The following is a 20,878-nucleotide window of genomic DNA, read 5'->3' on the forward strand; positions in this document are numbered from 1 at the left end:
AAGATCCTGCAGAAACAGAGAAAGAAAGTGCTGAAGAGGAAAGACCAACAGAAGAAGAAACTAAATCAGATTCTCTTAAGCAACAGGAACTCGAAAGAACATTAAAAAAATTTGAAGTAGAACTCAAAGAGCTACAAAAGTCCCCAGTCGTGCCCATTATAAGAAATATTTTGAATGAAATTTTTCAGAATGACTTAATTGATCAAGCAAATGTGCTTCCTCTTCCCCAGTCCCATTTATGTGACATTCCTCATGCTGGTGATGAGCCACTTGCTCAAACATCTGTTCAATCCCTGGATAAAACAATGGGCCCTTTAGTGTCTGAAGCGTATGTAACCATTGTTGCAGATAATGTTGTTAGAACCATATTTCAAAAACTTTATTCTGCTGCTATGACAGATAGAAATGAAAATGAAAATAGGTATAATACTATCAACTTTCCTGCAAATATCTCTTTTACTGAACATACCAGTGGAGGAAAGTCCCCTGTTTATTCTACCATACTGGACAGAAATCCATGTACACTTCAGTCCACATTCAATATTGGTAAACTGACCAAAATAAATGTAGTTGAAGATATTATACAGTCAGTATTAACAAATTTAGAAATATTTGCTAGTACCAAAGTAAAAGCCCTCTTTTGTCCTCTTATCAATTTCACAGTTCCAATCACTTTACCTTTACAGCAGGATGAGACTGCTTCAAGCCAACCATGCTTATCAACCAAAGATTCATATTCTGATGACCAATTTTGTTGTTGCTCAGTGGATCATAATGTATCAGGAAAGACCACCTCAATATGTCAACTGAGTGCCTCTAAATTAAATATATATGCAACAAAAGTGGCTAGACAAATTTTACAAGGAATCAAACGTAAGTTAGATATAGAAATAAAAAGTCCATTCTTAACTCATAATGTTGTGGCTTCTGAAAGTATTCCAAGTCAGGTTGTTAACACAATGTTAGATATTGTGTCTACTAAAGGCAAATATGAAAAGATTATATTTGACAGAGAGACTGATCCAGGTCGGCCAGAAGATATTGTTGAAAAGCTGTTCAATAAAAGTGATTATCGAGAAAAACTTCAATTTCAAATACTAGATACCACCGAAGGTATCTTAATTAACATCTGTAAGGAAACAAGAGATGAGAATAATCTCCCACTTGCTGTATCCACTCTTAAATGTAATGTAAGTGGGAGACATTTAGAAACAAACTCTGAAAGGGACCCCAAGTATGCAAATAAGGTTATTCTTAGGCTTTTAGTTCCTAAGGAGTATGCTGCTATGATTTCCAACGGTATGGTGGATATTGTTCTTCAAAATCTCACTTCTGCTATCATGCTTGCAGTAAAGGCAAAGGATTCTATTTCTCCAAGACTGCCTCTGATATTTTCTGACGCATTTCCTATAGCAGAGCTTCAACAATCTCCTGTTATAGAGTCAATGAATGAAAGGAAAAGGGAGAGATTTCCATTTGCAAGAAAGGAAAGAGATGTACAGCTGAAATCAGCTTATTCTGATGATAATCAGACAACTGTACTTAAGAAACAAGATGCCAGACTTCCCTGGTGGCGCAGTGGTTAAGAATCCGCCTGCCAATGCAGGGGACATGGGTTCGAGCCCTGGTCGGGGAAGATCCCACATGCCACAGAGGAACTAAGCCCGTGCGCCACAACTACTGAACTTGCGCTCTAGAGCCTGCGTGCCACAACTACCGAAGCCCAGGCACCTAGAGCCCGTGCTCTGCAACAAGAGAAGCCACTGCAATGAGAAGCCCGCGCACCGCACAGAAGAGCAGCCCCCGCTCACCACAACTAGAGAAAGCCCGCGTGCAGCAGTGAAGACCCAACACAGCCAAAAAAATAATAATAAAATAAAAATTTTTTAAAAAAGAAACAAGATGCCAAGAAATCTGCTCCTGAGCCATGTGAGGAAAATGCTCGTTTCATTACTAAAACTATTTTGAATAGATTAAAATCTTTTGCCACAGAAAGAACAGATTTGCTACTTATTCCTGATACGGAGAATAGAGAAAAACCATATGTTGCACCAGAATTTACAAATGGTATACAAGATGACAGCGTATTTCTTGAATCAAACCAAATGCCATTAGATATGAATATCCTGAAAATATCAACAGCTAAAACTGTTCTCAGTCAACAAGTCACAAATTACATATCTGCTAATTACAGAGAAAAACATGGACCTGCAATTCATGTATCACAAGCTAGTCTTAAGGAATATACTGACATAATCGCCAGTACCATTCTGACACATAAGAAATGACATATACCTAGAAATCCAAAAGATGTATACATATCAAAACAATACTTCATTCCAAGAAAACATCATTGCAAGTGAAACTGTCAACAACATCTTAAAGAGTTTACATGATAAAATATCTTTAAAGGCAAGTAGCTTTTACTCAAAGCAGGACCCTGGTCTTTTTACACAACTAACTGTACAAAATGAAATACTGCCTGGTCAAAGAAAAATGGAAGACAACACTGAACTGCCTCTCTTTTCAAAACGCTCAGATCAAAACCAAATTATAGGGGGCTTCCCTGGTGGCGCAGTGGTTGGGAATCCGCCTGCCGATGCAGGGGACACGGGTTCGTGCCCCGGTCCGGGAAGATCCCACATGCCGCAGAGTGGCTGGGCCCGTGAGCCATGGCCACTGAGCCTGTGCGTCCGGAGCCTGTGCTCCGCAGCAAGAGAGGCCACAGCAGTGAGAGGTCCTTGTACCGCAAAAAAAAAAAAAAAAAAAAAAAAAAACCAAATTATATCAGAAGCAGAAAACCAGAGAAGGACTTTGGAAGAAATATTTAGAAATGGAGAATCTGAACAGGAAAAAATAACTTCTTTGTTAAGTGTAGTTAAGGATATTTTAAAGAAGGTATATCAAAGAGTAATGGAAGATACAGACCATTGGCCTCCATTTAATGAACTCCCCCACTTTACATCTGATTCTAAAATTAAAACATCAGCACACAAAAAAAAAGCCTTCCAGTCACATATAAACAGTGTCGCAAATGACATAGTTGAAAATGTTTTCAGAAAAATGTTCTCAATAATTATGACATCTTTATATGAAAACAGTGAGACCAGGGGAGAATTGGAAGCATCTGGCAATGATGAACTGCTGATGAATCCATCGTGCTTTAGAGAATTGAAACAAGCAGAAAAAAGAAGTATTCCCCCTGAACCTGTGATACCACAAGTTTATCCTTACACAGGTATTGGAAGTGTCAACTTCATTGGAAAACATTTTATTGCAATTTTCTCCATTGCAACTGGGTGAACAATTGGTCCAAAAGGTTCTCAAAAAGATCACAGATTTTGCTTTGCCGAATCTAGAAGACAGTTCATCCCCTAAAGGTCGATCTGATGAAATTCGATATCTGAGGCCATGCAGTTCCAAAGCTAGCCCCAAGGGCAGCCCTAAGGCAAGTTTTACAACAAAATCAAAAGTTACCTCTGGCTAAATTTGGAACAAAACCACAGCTAGGACCTAGTGGAGCTAAAGCCAAAAGCAAAACCAAGTTAGGTCTTAGAGAGAAGGCTCTAAGAGGCAACCAGTCCAAGACTTCCATTTGGCTACCAGGCCTGCTATCCATAGGGGATGCCAAAAATCCCTCAGTGAGAGCAAAACTCCCCACTGCGGAGCTAAAAATGTATTCCAGGGATACAGTAAGTAATATTCTGGAAACAACTGTGTATGAATTTCAAGAGGTGAGGCAAAACAGAGCAATGGTAAATGTAAACACTTTACCTTCTGATCAAATTGAGATAGCAAGTGAAATAGTTGATGCAGTTTTGCAAGGATTATATGCTACGAAGAATAATTTGGCCCATCCAATAAAAGGCTCATACTCAGATGATCTATCTCAAACTTTCACAGGGATATTTTAGTACAATCTCTTTTGCAAATTCAGAAGCCCATTTCTCTTCAGAGAATGTTTCTTCACAACTAGAAAAAATCTTTCCTAAAGAAAATATTTTTAAACAAATGTTTGATAAATGGCAAACAGAACCAAGTGACATGGATAATGAAAAATATAAGCTATAGACGATAGCTGAGGCTGTTTTGAATGTAATTTCAATGAAAGCAAAAGAATTAGAACAATCTGTTTCACTTTTAAGTTTGTCAGTTCTTGAGCCTTGTGAAAGCAGGAACCATAATTTTAAAAGAGCTGTTTCTAGAGTTAAGGATTCCCAAACACAAATTAATACATTTGGCCAGGAAATTGTTGAAAAACTATTCGAAAAATTAGAGTTGTGCTTCTTGACTCAGATGTTCACAACATATAGTAAAGAAACACTAGAGGGCTTCCCTGGTGGCGCAGTGGTTGAGAGTCCGCCTGACGATGCAGGGGACGTGGGTTCGTGCCCCAGTCCAGGAAGATCCCACATGCCGCAGAGCAGCTAGGCCCGTAAGCCATGGCCGCTGAGCCTGCGCGTCCAGTGCCTGTTGCTCCGCAGAGGGAGAGGCCACAACAGTGAGAGGCCTGCATAATGCAAATAATAATAATAATAATAATAATAAATAAATTTTAAAAAAAGAAACACTAGAATGCAAGAAAGAAACTGCTGCTACAAGTAAATGTAATTCCTTGAAGACAAACAATCTCAATTATGTACCAACTTATAACACAAAGTTGAAAGACAGAAAACTGGGGAGCTCTGGCCACCAAATTGCTCAAGAGATCTTGGAAGGGGTTCTGAACACCTTACAGTCATTTGTAGACCTACAGTTTAAACATGTCTCTACATACGCTTTTTCTGAAATTGTGAGAACACCTATTGAAAACTTTTTTGCTGTGCAAAGGAAACCATTAATGAAAACAATATTGCCCAAGTTACAAACACTGAATAAATTTCCTGATGAATCTAAATCAAGTGGTATGATTTCCCAGGAAAACATACAGAATACCCTTCAACAGCTTTACTCATTCCATTCAGAACTGCTTACTTATACTGTCAATACTGTCAATGACATGCTTAGTATAATTAAGAACAAACTAGACAAAGAAAAATGCCATGAGGAACTATCTTCAATTAGCATGTTTGAAGAAAACATTGTAGCAAGTCAGATCATCAGCACACTGATGGACCAGTGCACTTATTTCTATAAGTTGATGAGCAAAAGCCACCCAAAGGAAAATCTGCTCCAAGGAGCTAAAAATGCCTGCACTGCTAATTGGTCCAGATTTGCAACTGGAATGGGAATGTCCACTTCAAAGTCAAAGGGAATTAGCTTCCGGGATGATCCTCCATAAATCTCTGCCTTGTGTTATTCAGAGGAAGATATGAAAATAAAGGACAAGACTTCCTCAAATATATCTTCAGATGTCAGATACTCTGCAGGAAATTCAACTAAAACCACAGAGCCAGTGGAAGGGTTCGAATCAGACCTTAAACCATCATCTTCTAGAAGTGAAGCTCAAGTCTTCAGCCATTTTGATCAAGCTGTGAAAGAATACTGCTCTCTCCTCGAAGGCACTGTCTTATAAAAATCATCTCAGAAATCTAGTGACTCTGCACAAGCAGCACTAGAGCACCCCATGTCCTTCACAGAAATGGAAGAAGGTGAAAATCAAAGAGTGCTTCACTATGATCCCCCCAAACCAGTTGTTAATCCAAACCAAATACAGACAACCATTTCTCCACTCAAAATATGTATAGCTGCAGAAAATATTGTCAATACCATGCTGTTGAGTTATGGCCTTTCAAGTCAAACCCCACACACTAACGAAAGTATGGAAACTATGAAGCCATTTTTTGTATCAAAGGAAAGGCCTTTCTCTGTTATGTGTGAACAACAAAAGGATGAGAAAAGCTTGCTTAAAATATGGGGGGAAAGAAACAGCTATGAAATTGAAGAAGAAAACAAAAGCTTTGTGGCAAGTGGAGAAGATTCCACTTTACTGGAAAAGTGGGAAAATAAGTACCCAAAGTTAGAGAAAATAGCAACTCTTGAAGAGGCTGAGGTCATTGCTTTTGCAGATCAGGAACTGGGGCCACATGAAATCCATCTAGTAGCAAGATACGTTACTATATCTCTGGTCACACATTTCAAGAACTTTGAAACCAGAGGTGAGTGAGGACTGACTTATAAAGAGTTGGTCTCATTTTAGGGAAAAAAAGTCATTGATAATCTTAAGATTTTTATTTTTAACCCTCACATGCAAGAAGCTACATTCACTGCTTCTCTGAAAATAGCCTTAGATTTGGGGTGGCTGTTTATTTACTTGTGTGTTTTTCAACTGGTCAGTATGCTAAAATAAAAAATGTTACCCATTTACATAATTTTTATATGGAGGAGTGTTTTTCAGTTTTCCCTATCTACAGATGAGATTAAATGGGCATAATTTAAGGTGGGATATTTTGGTTGGGCATGAGGTATGGCTATGAAATGATGTACTGCTTGGGACACACAACTGCTAAAGGCAATTCCCAAACAGAAGTTCCAAGAGGGTTTTTTTAAAGTTCTTTAAAAAAAGACTTCTTACATTATAGTCAGACCTCATGCATAGTTAATTGCCTATAATGATTCAACTTCTTTCTGAGGTATAAAGTCTTTACAATTATTGATGATAGTTTATAAGAACAGTGGCATTAAACTTCTTGTTCTGTTCATGTTCCAGTGTTCTGACCTAAATCCTCTTTAGATATAATACTCTAAACCCATGCTTACGAGTATGATATCTGCACTCCTTTTCTATGAATGCTTACATGCATATATTGGGTTGAACCATATGAAAGAGCCATTTTTATATGTCAAATATCAGCAGTTTCATTCTGTTCTATTTAAATGGGATAATTAGATGAATAGCCAAAAATGTTTTCAAGAATTATATGAGATCTCTAGATATCACTGGAATCACTCTAGGGCCTTGTAACACTAAAAGCTAGAAATCATTTCTCTGCCCCAGGATTTCAGCTTCTTAAAGCAACATAGCTATCCAAGGAAGAAACCAGCAATTAGAGATTTGAATTCTAAATGGGCTTCCCAGCAGAAGTAAAGATTCCACAGGTGGGAAATACAGATTTGAAGAAAACCCAGTTCCTTTCTTGACTAGATTTTCCTATTTCTTGAGTGAGGTACACCAAAATGAAATTCATATGTAAAATACTGCCAGTATTTTGAATGGTCAACATTTTTCCTTTAATGCATGTTAAAAATACCAATGTTTTCTGTTTCAAGGTCCTCTTGATGAAAAAGTGTCTATTACTTCCATGCTATTAAGCAAAAAATGCAAATCAAAACAGCCTCTAAGAAGCATAAACAGTGATTCTTCACTTAATCAACTTTGTGAACATCTCACTGAATTGGTTATTTCCTATATAATTTCAAGCATTTCTGATTGCACCAAAGATGGTGGAACAATACAGAAATCACTGGAAAACCAAGATGCAACTTTTAGCAAGGTTATTTTAGTTCATTCCCAAGCGTTTGAGAGTCAGTCAATTTCTATCAGAGGACTTGCTTTAAGCATTTCTGAAATCATTATTCAAAGCCTTTTAAATAGTGATATTTCAAAGGCAGACATTACAGAAGTGGTTTCTGTAAAAGCAAAATATATTTATTGCCCAAAACCAGCTGTGGCTGACTTCAGTGATCTCTGTCAGAATCTCTTAATAGGAGTAACCCATGTTCTGTCCAAAGAAATAGGAATAAATCATCACCCTGACAGCAAAGGAAGAAACAAATCACCGTCCACACCTAAAAGCCATAGTTTGCCCATTTGCAACAAAACCAAAACTATGAAAAGACAGATAGGTGCCAGAGGTTGGAAATTGGCTCCTACTCACCAAATTAATCAACTAGCACAGAAAAATAAATTCTCTAGCATGTAAGTTAGACATTCTGGTCGGCAGCCTAAGAACTCATGAATTCAAAGAAGTAGTCAACAAAATTTTCAATATTGTTTTCAATTTGTTTTTGCCAGACGAATGCCCATATTGGGATACAGATTCTGGCAAAATAGCAAGAGAAATGTTCCTATCTTTAAATAACCAGCAAAGTCATAGAATTCCTAGAAATAACCTAGGGCTCGCCCCCAAATCAGCTTTCCTTCTGAATGTTGTGTGTGAGAAACTTATTAGAATACTCTTGGAAGAATGCACAACAACTTCCTTACAGATGGTCCTCTTTCTGATGAAATATCAACAGAATGTCAACTGTTCAACATACTTCAAAATGCAGAGGATTATTGCAGGGGAACAATGGACTATGGCTTACCAGTTGAAGGATATGACATATCAGACCTTTTGAAAATTTGGCAGAAATAGATCAAGAATCTATGCTTAGTATTATTTCCCATAGCTTGGTAAAATCCTTAATGGAAAAACTGTCACGCGGTATACAGCAACCTCCCAGAAGTCTACCACTTACAAACAAGCATTTAGCATAAAGGACAAGAGAGAGACCTCCTACTACTTTCCCCAAAGCAAAAAGGCCAGAATTAAAAGAATCAAGACAAGGTTAAAGACTCTGTGAGATTCATGAGTTATGACAGCAAGCCTCTGACAGGACCATTGAATAATCATAGGGTGATTCATTCCAAAATGCAAACCCCATTTCATAAGCAATTTTCAGGAAAATTCCCTTCTCTACCTCCTCTTCAAAGACCAGGTAAAAAGGAATTGAATGCAACAGCCTTTCTTAACATGCGATATCGAGGAGGCATGAACACAGGAGTGTACTACTCAGCCACATTTCTGGAGGAAATAATTGCAGACATTTTTCTTAATCTCACCACCTCAGTGCAGGGCAAAAATGTAAATATCACTGAAGCCCAGCTCAACGAGATGAATATATTAGATGTCAACTGTGTGGTGAATGAGTTGGACATATATACACTACCAAACGTAGAATAGCTAGCTAGTGGGAAGCAGCCACACGGCACAGGGAGATCAGCTCGGTGCTTTGTGACCACCTAGAGGGGTGGGATAGGGAGGGTGGGAGGGAGGGAGATGCAAGAGGGAAGAGATATGGGAACATAGGTATATGTATAGCTGATTCACTTTGTTATAAAGCAGAAACAAAGACACCATTGTAAAGCAATTATACTCCAATAAAGATGTTAAAAAAATTTAAAAATAATGCTCAAGTCACTGTTTTACGGGATGTTGAAGAAAGGATATGTTTTCCACCAATCTATAAAGAAACTGTTAGAAAGATTGTTGACTCTGTTTATAATGATGTATTGTGGGACTATGCATTTAAAGTTACCTGTGGCAATCATCTGGCACATGCTGCCACGTCAACAGCAGAACAGATAACCAATGGCATACTGAAAGAGAGTACAGACTACCAACCCCCATTGTGCTTTGTTGGAAAGCTCATGCCTAATTCATATTACCCTCTTAAAGCTGAAAATATACTACAGAAACTTCAAAACAACCTGAGTGAACTTAATTACCAAGGTCAACATTCAACAGGCTATACTACCATCCTAACACACGCATTTTTAGAAGATGTCATCAGAAGACTATTATCTCAGCTCATTCCTCCACCCAGCAAGTCTTCATGCTTGGGAGAGAAATACTTAAATGACTTCGGATTTTAATGAGATGGCCACCTATATAATAAATAAGTTTTGTTAGCCATTTCAAAGCATAAGATTTGGCTCACTAAATACGATTGTCAATATCTATATACAGAAAAAAAACCTTCAAAATATGGTGGAGTCTGTTTATAATAATATTTTGCAGATGTCTGGCTTGCTTGCGTCAATACAGAAAAGTATAGAAAGCCAAAGCCCAATAATGGTTGACCGAATGGCTAGTCTTATTATTCAAGAAATTATTGAAAATCATCTTCAACCCTTTAGTGTGAAGAGGGCTCACCTCATTCAATGACTCCATTGGATGAAATATCAAATATGGTTAAAGAGGTTCTCAGTGAAGTCACAGGGTTACACAGACCCCAGAAGCCAACATCACTAGGTATGGACTTTTATCCTAATGCATTTGTAGAAGAAATTGTTGCCAGACTATTTTCAAAGCTCTTCGATCCAAAATATAACACTGAGTGTGATTTGGATAAAGTGACCCAAAAAATAGTAAACTCGGGCTTCCCTGGTGGTGCAGTGGTTGAGGGTCCACCTGCTGATGCAGGGGACACGGGTTCGTGCCCCAGTCCAGCAGGATCCCACATGCCGCGGAGCGGCTGGGCCCATGGGCCATGGCCGCTGAGCCTGCGCGTCCAGAGCCATAAAGGGAGAGGCCACAACACTGAGAGGCCCGTGTACCGGGAAAAAAAAAAAAAAGGTTGTCCTGGAACCAGATTTTAAAATAGATGATAAAAAGAAGAGTGACAAGAAAAAAGAAAGTTCATTAGGAAAAGGGGAGGTAGGACTTCTGGACCAACACATGCCCATTACAGCTTATGGTGTATTTTTTACAGATAGGGTTTGATTGGGAATCTAAATCAGTTCATGGTGTGAAGTATCATTCTATAGCACTTGGCATGCATCACGGCCCATCCACGTTTGCCATAAACACCCCAGGCATGTCTCTCTCTTCAGAGTGACCAGTGCCAACCAGGTGAACTCCACTGTGCTGTTCACAAGCTAATCTAAGCAGCATCAGCGTGTCTTGAAGGAGAGCTGGTCTCACAAACCTGGCTCCATTTTGACATATCTAACTCCTACTTCCAATACACTGAGAATGCCACACCTACTACTTGATTTCTCTTTTCAGCAGCTTTGCTTTGAAAGGAATATGACTTGTTAGCCAAAGGGTTCATTGTGCCCCTAGGGATGAACTTTGTGTGTGCTGTTATTCTAGCCAGTGCCAATCTTGAACAATATGCAGAATCTATTAGTGACTGCAAACTAGGGGCGGTGTCTCAAAGTGTCATTCAGAGACTGCTTGCACCAGCATCACCCAGGATGCTTATTTGCAGAATCCTGGCCCTTCTCCAGACCTGTATAGTCAGTATCTCAGGGAAATCGTCTCCAGGCATCTGCATTCTTAACAAGACCTGCAAATTGCAAAAACAAAGCTTCATTTTTTCCCTTAACATTTTCAGAATGTGGCTTTGTGGTACATGTCTCAATCCTGTAACTAAGTCTTTGTCTTGCTTTTTCAGAGATCTCTCCACTCAAGCCTGTATCTTCCCCTCTGCAGATTTTGGCTTTTTCCTTATTAATTTCTTCATTGTTCTTATTTTGTTTAAACTACCAGCACATTCCAGTACTGCATTATTAATCTGAAAACCTGAACTATTTTCCCCCTTATTTGGGGGTAAATTTGCTATCTGCTACCTTAGTTTTAATCAGAGATCCTTGAGGTTCCTAAGGTTATACTGCTAGAGAAGATAAAAACTAGGGAACTGTAAGAGGTATAGGAGAACTTTGTCTTTTACTAGAAATAAGAAGGTATGTGCTTCATTGCCCTGGGTCTTTTCATGACATCCTGTCATGATGCATCAGCAACACAGATAACTGCTCATTTCTGTCCTTACAGATACAACAATCATTTTGTTAATATAAACTATGATATACTTTAAATAAGAGCCCTTTGCATAAAACAAGTGGTGCAGAAAAATGGGTCTAAATGGAGACTCTAATTGGCCACACAAGTCCTTTATAGCTCACACAACAAACAGATCACTTGGGGTTAGTCAACTGAAAATTTACCCAAAGTGAGTGAGAAGCGATAGCCTTTTTAAATGCACTGCTGCTTCTGCCTGGATATTTTGAAATGGACACCAGTACTGTTCAAAGTTGAAAGTTACTTTTTCATGTGGAATTAGCTCATCAAGCTTTTTTGGATAGTTATCTGCTAGCACGAGGGAGGCAAGGCACTGCTGAGCTGGCTCAAGAAGCATCAGGGTGCAGGGAGTGCCGAGCTGGCCTGCACATCAGAAACCCTGGGCCCTAGGGCAAATCTGGCCACTTTCTACCCACATGACCTTAGACGAGGCATCTGACCTCACTGAATTTCTCCTGCGTCCTTCCCAGGGCTGTCAGAAGGAGCAAAGTACTCTTTGTGAAAAAGCACTTTAAAAATCAAAAGCTATTATATAAATACTTCTTTCTGTATCCAAAATTATCACTCCCCTAGCCTGACAGCCTCAATTGGAAAGCCTGATAACTGACCACATTTCTCTTTTGGTTTGTTCACAGACTCTGATAAGCCCAGTACTTCCAAAAAGGGGTCTGAAATGATGAGGAAGGTATCATCAGCTCTCTCCAAAAGTGTTTTCAAGATCTAATGCCAATGTTCCCAAATCTTCCTCACCCTAACCCCCTCACCAAGACACAAGCTGAGGCTGCTACACCTGATATCAATTAGCATGTTGACCTTCCTCAAAAAATAAATGGTTTTTGAAACTGCTTCCATGGGACAGAAACACATGACGAAGATCACTCACTAGTCATTCTCATACCAAGGCTTTATCCAGGAATTTAGGCCAGTGGAAGGTCTCAGATTTATACAAAATGCCCAAGGGAAATATTTCAAGGCAAGTAAATGTCTTTTCTGCTGTACCTGTAGTTCATAAATGTTATGTTAACTGAACTTTAGTAAACAGAATGGCAGGCAGTTCTGCCCAAATATCATATATACCCAAATTTGGCTGCCTTCATCTACTCGCTCATTTCTGCCCTTACATACTGAAGTTCATCACAGGCAGCAGCATAAGGTTAAAGTTAGTTTGTAAAGGTCCACAATAATGATCAACACTGATCTTACATATGGTTTTGTCTTTATTAAAAAGAAAAAAAATGTCATGAACTGACTAGGGGTAGGACGGGAATAAAACACAGACCTACTAGAGCATGGACTTGAGGATATGGGGAAGGGGAAGGGGAAGCCGCGACAAAGTGAGAGAGTGGCATGGACATATATACACTACCAAACGAGGGTGGATAGCTAGTGGGAAGCAGCCGCATGTCACAGGGAGATCAGCCTGGTGCTTTGTGACCACCTAGAGGGGCGGGATAGGGAGGGTGGGAGGGAAGGAGACGCAAGAGGGAAGAGATATGGGAACATATGTATATGTATAACTGATTCACCTTGTTGTAAAGCAGAAACTAACACACCATTGTAAAACAGTTATACTCCAATAAAGATGTTAAAAAAAAAAGTAATACCAGGCTTCCCTGGTGGCACAGTGGTTAAGAATCTGCCTGCTAATGCAGGGGACACGGGTTTGAGCTCTGGTCTGGGAGGATCGCACATGCCGCGGAACAACTAGGCCCGTGAACCGCAACTACTGAGCCTGCGTGTCTGGAGCCTGTGCTCCGCAACAAGAGAGGCCGCGATAGTGAGAGGCCCATGCACCACGATGAAGAGTGGCCCCCACTTGCCACAACTAGAGAAAGCCTTTGCACAGAAACGAAGACCCAACACAGCAAAAATAAATTAATTAATTAATAAACTCCTACCCCCAACATAAAAAAAGTAATACCAATCCAGTTTGGAATTCAAAAGTTACAAACGGTACAGTGCAAAGTAAGGCTCTTTCCCTCTCCTCTCCCAGCTGCTACCTGGTTCTCCTCTCCAGAAGCAATTTCTATTACCAATGGATGGAGTACCCTTCTCGAGATAGTCTATGGATAACAAGTGTATTATCGTATGACTTTAGAAAGAGGTCTAATTACACATCCTCCCTCAAAAAGGCAGAAGACAGAGAGACAAGAAGAGAGGGAGGGAGGTGAGAATGGAAGGAGAGAGAATGCACACATGCTATCTGACAGCTACTACGTCCTGATGTCACTGCTTGGGTCTGTTTTCAATTGCTGCATTCTTAGCTTCAAATAAAGTCAGTCCTCATTATTTAAAATGCTCTTTTGTCTAATGAACTAAATGTCAAAAGGTGAGCAGCAGAGTGGTAAGAAATGCACCTACCATAGCTCCTCAAATCCTGCTGGCCAAAATACATTGAGAATGTATAAGCTTGCAGCTCAATATCAAAAAAGCAAACAACCCAATCCAAAAATGGGCAGAAGACCTAAACAGACATTTCTCCAAAGAAGACATATAGATGGCCAACAAACACATGAAAGAATGCTCAATATCATTAATCATTAGAAAACGCAAATCAAAACTACAATGAGATATCACCTCACACCGGTCAGAATGGCCATCATCCAAAAATCTACAAACAATAAATGCTGGAGAGGGTGTAGAGAAAAGGGAACACTCTTGCACTGTTGGTGGGAACGTAAATTGATACAGCCAGTAGGGAGAACAGTATGGAGGGTCCTTAAAGAACTAAAAATAGAACTACCATACGACCCAGCAATCCCACTACTGGGCATATACCCTGAGAAAACCATAATTCAAAAAGAGTCATGTACCACAATGTTCACTGCAGCTCTATTCACAATAGCCAGGACACGGAAGCAACCTAAGTGTCCATCGACAGATGAATGGATAAAGAAGATGTGACACATATATACAATGGAATATTACTCAGCCATAAAAAGGAATGAAATTGAGTTATTTGTAGTGAGGTGGATGGATCTAGAGCCTGTCATACAGAGTGAAGTAAGTCAGAAAGAGAAAAACAAATACTGTATGCTAACACATATATATGGAATCTAAAAAAAGAATGGTCACGAAGAACCTAGGGGCAAGACAGGAATAAAGACACAGACCTACTAGAGAATGGACTTTAGGACACGAGGAGGAAGGGTAAACTGGGACAAAGTGAGAGAGTGGTAGTGTATATATGGACATATATACACTACCAAATGTAAAATAGATAGCTAGTGGGAAGCAGTCGCATAACACAGGGAGATCAGCTCGGTGCTTTGTGACCAGCTAGAAGGGTGGGATAGGGAGGTTGGGAGGGAGGAAGATGCAAGAGGGAAGAGATATGGGGATATTTGATTCAGTTTGTTATAAAGCAGAAACTAACACACCATTGTAAAGCAATTATACTACAATAAAAACGTTAAAAAATAGTAATAAAATAACCCCCCCTCCAAAAAGAAGAAAATAAGAAAGAAATATTCTGTAGGAATAAGGCCTACAGAAACAGTGGAAATGTCAGGACAGTGTTAAGTTGTACTGATGCCCTGTAGCAGGGTAGTGAGAAACGGGTGAGAGTTAATAAGTAGCTAAAGGCTAAGTGTGAGAGCCAGAGGGCCTCTCTGGAGCTTCCAAAAAGGTCCTTAGTTCCTGCAGTGAAGGAGTGGACACAGCAGAGAAACAAAGAGGCCATAAGAGTTGCAGAACTCCAGGGAGATTAAATACTCAATATTTAACATGTGGCAGGTCTGCTTTGCTGCAGTCAGGGCCACATGACTTCATGTGGTTGGAAAACCCTGAGGCCCTGAAACATGGAGTAGGAACATCTGGCCAGACATCCCTGAAAGTGTTGGCTCTGCAGAAAACCCCACCCAGCCCTCAGTTTTCAGAGGGAGCCACTCTTTCCAAATAAGAGCTAGCATACCCCATGCTGGAAGATGCTACAGCGGCTGCTACCCCCACCAGGCAATCAGTCCCAACCCCTCCCCCAAGGAGCTGTGTCCAGCCTCTCTCCTGGTTACCAAAACTGATAACTAGGATTAAATTCCAGCTTTCCCTGGCTGCGGAAGTACCGGGCCTAATAAAGGAGAGAGTATACACCAAAAAGCTGCAAGAATTAACTGACAGGTACTGACAGGAACCAAGGAAACACTGGGTTTCAAGGGTGCTGTATCAAGAGGGCCAGAAAAGCAAGAATTCAGACTTGGGAGCACTTTCTCAATATATAGGATTTAACCCCCTCCCTGGCAAGGACTGCTGGGGGTGAGCAGTCTCTACTAAGGTGGCTCTTAGAGGACTGGAGAAAGTGCTGGCCACCACTAAGCAAAGTAGAAACACCTGAGCTGTCCTGGCAAGGGACCAAGGAAGGAATGAAAAGGCCGAGGAGTAGGTATGCTGGAGTGGAGAGATTACATGAGGTCAAAAACCTCACCAGAGGGTAGTGTTCCACAGGGGGGGCCCAGAAGACATTCCATTCACCGAGGCCATCAGGAACACACTGGTGAAAGGGGCACCAGCATCACTAGGTTCAGAGGTGGCCACCTCTGCAGGCCAGGGATGGCAGTACGAGACCATCACAGAGCTGCAGCCCCAGAGTAAGACACCCAGGTAGAGGTGCTTATCCACCAGAAGGCAGGAGGCCACAAACACCAAAATGAACCACACGGTCTGAAGGGCAGCCAAGGGGGCTTTACCCAAAGGGACTTGTGGAGATGGCATGAATGGACCATGGTGTCCCTAGAAGCAATACAGAGAGCCAACAAGGGTATCACTCAACATCTACAAGCTGAAAAAGACAAGAGTGGAGAAAACGGGGTTGAGGGAGGTTCCTCAGGCAAAGTGTGAAGATTTCTGCATCACATGTTAACAGCCATCAGAAAACATCATAGAAGAGGCACTGAACCACCAAGCAGACACAATGACTCAGCCAGGCACGGGGGCCTTCATCAGTTACCACACAATTGGCATGATGGACACATAAGAAGAGAGACCACAATGGCTGATGGAGGCCCAACAGCAATGATTCCTGCTTGCCAAGGCTCATCTAGCGGGACTCCTCTGACAGGTGTCTTTGGCTCAAGGGCTCACCACGGGTCTTGCTGAAATATTCTTAGAACTCCACAGCAGTGTAAGACTTTTCCTACCAACTTCCTTCATTCCTTCCCTTTCTTCTCCAAGAAGTTAGACCTACATCATTGTCTGACAGCTTTCCCAGACTCCTCCAGCTCCCTCTCCATTCTCCTTCATGGGCATCCCAACCCCAAAATTTCTTGCACATCTAATCTAGGACCCATACTAACACACCACATAATCTAACTTAGCGCATTCACTATTAAAGCTCTAGTCCTCTGTTTTACACGGTCACAAATTCCACTTTAATAATTCAGCAGGGGTATTAAGGGCCTGTGAACTACTTCTTATCAAACTCACAAGGGATTGACTGATAAAAAAGGAAAAGAATCTCAAAATGAGAAAGAACTACCAAGCAGATCAGCTAGATACACAATGGAGCCGACAAAATGTTCCCATCTCATCCAGAGCAGCTACTTGAAAAGCAGACTAAGCCCAGAAGCAGTCTGGTATGTCTGGAACATGAAAAGGGAGCTGGCTAGCCAAAAGGTGGAAAGAACCCACAAGTCCATCCACTCAGGAATGGGTAAACAAAATCTGGAATATCCATACAATGGGACACTATCCATAAAAAGGAACGAAGTACTGATACAATATGGATGAACCTCAAAAACATTATACTAAGTGAAGGCACCGAACACAAAAGGCCACGTTATATGATTCCACTTATATGAAATGTCCAGAATAGGTAAATCTATAGAAATGGAAAGCAGATTGGTGGTTCAGGGACAAGGAGGAAGAGGGAATGGGGAGTAGCTGCTTAATGGGTACAGGGTTTCATTTTGGGATGATGAAGGTGTTTTGGAACTCGATAGGGTTGGTGGTTTTACAACACTGTGAATGCACCAAATGCCACTGAATGTTCCCTTTAAAATGGTTAATTTTATGTTAATTTCTTCTCAATAAAATAAATAAATAAATAAGTTGTAAGGAAAAGATGTAGAGACATATCAACCCAAAAAAAGGGGGGTGGGGGGGTGGGGGGGAGGTGGGAAGGGTGCAGGCTGATGTTAAGAACCCTTACCACATTCACAGCAAGCTGTCTGAGCGTAGTGAAGCCACACTTCTCTACTCTATGGTTATACCTGCCAACTGGAAAGGTTACTGCAAGGGTTCTAAATATCTCACAAAGACTGGAATTCTAGAATTGCCTGGTATTTCCCCTTCCTGGCCATTTCATCATAAATTGGGGTCACAAATTCAAGGGCCATATTTATGAACCCAAATTTAGGATACATACTCTGGTTAAGTACCAAAAGTACCAAGTATACTTCCAGGGACAATGGATTTTGCTCAAAAATCCAGGACATTTAGCTGTTAAAAACTACAGCTCTCTCTATCATTCTAACACTCAAGGGATTAAAAGAACTCATCCTCAGATATTTTACATATAGAAATAATAAAAGCATAACTGAATTTCACTGTATTTTAAAAACACAGTTCATTTCCAATTCACAGGCTGTGGCTTCAGTGATGCCTGTGGTCACTAGGATTAGAGGACTCCCGGTCCCAGGAGTGCCGGGCCCTTTTATGCCTGTGGGATTTATCTTGACTACGACTTCTACTTCTGTGACTATGCCCCTCAGAGCGCCCACTGTACCAGCTGCAGTGTGCGTCTGAGCTTCGACCTCTGTCTCTATCTCTGCTCTTGTCTACTCTCTCCTCCCTCCTGCTTGATGACTTGTGCTCATGCTTGGGCTTCTCCTTCCTCGGCTCCCTCTCTCGGTCCTCTGTTCCACCACGGCAGGTCGTCCTGATCTCAGGGGAGCTGGGGTGGGGCTTCCGCACCTCCCTGGACTCTGACTTCTGACCCCTCTCTGAGTTCTTGCCACTGTGCTTCTTAGAGCCAGGGTCATCCTTTTCCTTTATCATCTTGCTTCTGGGTGATGAAGAGGAGGCTGGCTGCTCTGCCTGTATCTCCTGGTCAGTCTTCTCTTTGTCTTTCTTTCTTTTCTTTTTTTCCTTTCTCTCTGGAGGAAAAGAAGGGCAAAATAAGAAAAGGAAGATGGAAAAGATGGAGGACATGCAAACAGAAAGCATCCTTGGCAGCAGCATGAAGCAGTCACAGTCTCTACTTCCAGAAAAGTGCCTCTGAGAAGCCAAGCTGGATGTCTGTCACCCTTGATATGTCGAGTTGCTGTATAAGGCAACTCCCACTCTTAATTATCTCTTTAAAGACCCTACCTCCAAATACAGTCACATTCTGAGTTACTTGGGTGGGGGCGGTTAGGACTTCAACATATGTATTTTGGTGGACAGAATTCAGCCCATACCATTAGCCTTCTGCTGATACCTCTCCTTTCCCAATTAAAGTAAGCTTCCCCACACCTTCCCCCTTCGCACTTAAGAACTGATTACCAGCTCTCAGTGAATGCTAAGAAGAGCAAACACTAAGCCTACCCAGAATCTTCTCTTGGGCCTTAATGCTTTACCATTTTTGTGTTTTCTGGTGGGTTTGCCATCTTCAGAGCCCTCAGATGAACTCAGTGAGGGAGTGTGAGCCCCACAGCCCCTCTCTTGCAGCTCTCTGGTCACATCATCCATTTCTTCTGAGTCCTTAGGAGCCCGATAGTTAGACACATGATCCACTCGGATAGTTCTTCCTTTGATCTAAGACAGACAGGCAATGCTTCAGCAAAGACAGCCCTCCTATCTAACTATTTGAACCCAGCTGCAGAAATCCATGGTTTGAACCATACCCATTACCCTCCCGCTATTCTATTTCTCAGGAAATCTCAAAAGCAGACCTACCCAACTGGTGTGTCACAGCACATATCCCTACACATTAATTCGCTCAGCCCTTGGGGCAGCCAGGTGGGGCCTGGGGCAGCTGGAGCCCCCAGGGCAGCTGTACTAGGCAGCCTCATCAGTTTACCCCCAGAGTGCCATACTAATATCTTCACGTTCTACATGTGCCATGAAGTGAAAAGAGCCTGCGAAGTACTGCCCCAAAGCACAAGTAGCACGGAAAACTGTAAGAGTTCAGACGCACAAACAATGAATTACCCTCAATCTGTAACACCCATAGTGAAACATACCATGAAAAAGCCTGGCAGCAAGAGGGAATTCCTGAAATTGAGCTCAATGCTAAAGCTGCTTTCTCAACACAGCAATTAGGACGAGGCCAAAGCAGACCAACAGTTGGGAGGGGGGAAGGAATCTAGGAGGGACTACTTTCTTTTTCCTTAAGCCCTCATACCTTGCTCTACTCCCACCATACTGGAACAACTGGCTCACACTGATACTATTACTGCAAAGCACAACTCTCCAGGTGAACAACAAAAAACTGACCCCTTACTTAAAACAAAAACATTCAGGCAGATACAGACTTATTCTATAGACAAAGCCATCTGAAATTTGAAATGTCTGGCTTTTACTGTTCCATTCAAGAGCAAGTTTTTACTCTTACCTTTAAGCCTGAGCACTTTCTATCATCTATCCTACTCCCCATTTCAAAACATTTTTGAAAACCTTCACTTTATGGTGACTCCCTTTGACTGCTGGCTCTCTTAAAAATCAAGCCTAGAACCTTTCTCCACCCTGTCCTATGATCTCCAGTTGTTCCACACTGGTGCAGTCAGTGACAAACTCTCCAAGTCAAGAGTTACCCCTCTGACCTGTGACAACGCTCGTTCAATGGCAGTGCTTTTCCTAAACAAGCAGAGGGACCACATGGAGCACAGATAAGCCTGACTTGCCCCATCCCCTTCTCTCAGCCAAACATCTCACTTACAAGGGTGAAAGAGAGAGGGGAACAGAGGAGAGAAAACTTCAGAATGAGTTACTTTTGTAGAATTTGTCATCAGATTTTAACTAGAGAATTTCCAGGGCCCAGTACTGCTAAGTCAGTGGAGACATGTGACAGAAATACATGGCTATGTCCTCAGCCATGAAACCATGATGGAGCCCCAAATTTCCTGACACAGGACAGCACGGAAGAGCAGCGTTTGCTAGTCTATTTGCTCTCCAGTATACCAGAAATGAGAGTGGAGTGTGAGGAGGGAAAGGTGAGAAATAGAGGCCTGGTTGGGTGCCGGGTGAAGCGGAGTGGGGGGTCATGGTACCTATGCTCCTGAGGAGATGGTTTGCTAAGAGATGGGTAAAGGAACAAGTGCTGGCCGAGTCATGAGCCAATGGAATTATTTCCTGGGATCATTTCCTGGTCAATATGTCCCCACACCTCTGCAACCCTCACAACACACCCAGCTGACCAGTACTGCCCTTGAGCCTGTGGCTATCAGGTGGGAAATGAA

The 20,878-nt window shown here is 41.4% G+C and overlaps 1 protein-coding gene across 5 annotated transcripts in view; it reads right to left on the minus strand.

The window, feature by feature from the left end:
- RBMX2 (RNA binding motif protein X-linked 2) overlaps positions 1-20,878 on the minus strand; it is a 45,208-nt gene that overhangs the window by 18,215 nt on the left and 6,115 nt on the right. For 3 of the 5 annotated variants that reach the window (XR_010838579.1, XR_010838581.1, XR_010838580.1), the window contains exons 5-6: positions 19,058-19,235; positions 17,650-18,595 (exon numbers count right to left, since the gene is read on the minus strand). Coding sequence is in view for 2 of the 5 variants with exons in the window: in XM_059050972.2 (XP_058906955.1) it covers positions 18,093-18,595; positions 19,058-19,235 (681 nt within the window). In the remaining 3 variants the exon portion in view is untranslated. Of the gene's footprint in view, positions 1-10,313; positions 18,596-19,057; positions 19,236-20,878 lie in introns of those variants that run through there. The other 2 variants (XM_059050972.2, XM_067023234.1) reach the window with 1 other exon arrangement.

The sequence above is a fragment of the Kogia breviceps genome, chromosome X (assembly GCF_026419965.1).
Source record: "Kogia breviceps isolate mKogBre1 chromosome X, mKogBre1 haplotype 1, whole genome shotgun sequence".
Classification (NCBI taxonomy): Eukaryota; Metazoa; Chordata; class Mammalia; order Artiodactyla; family Physeteridae; genus Kogia; species Kogia breviceps.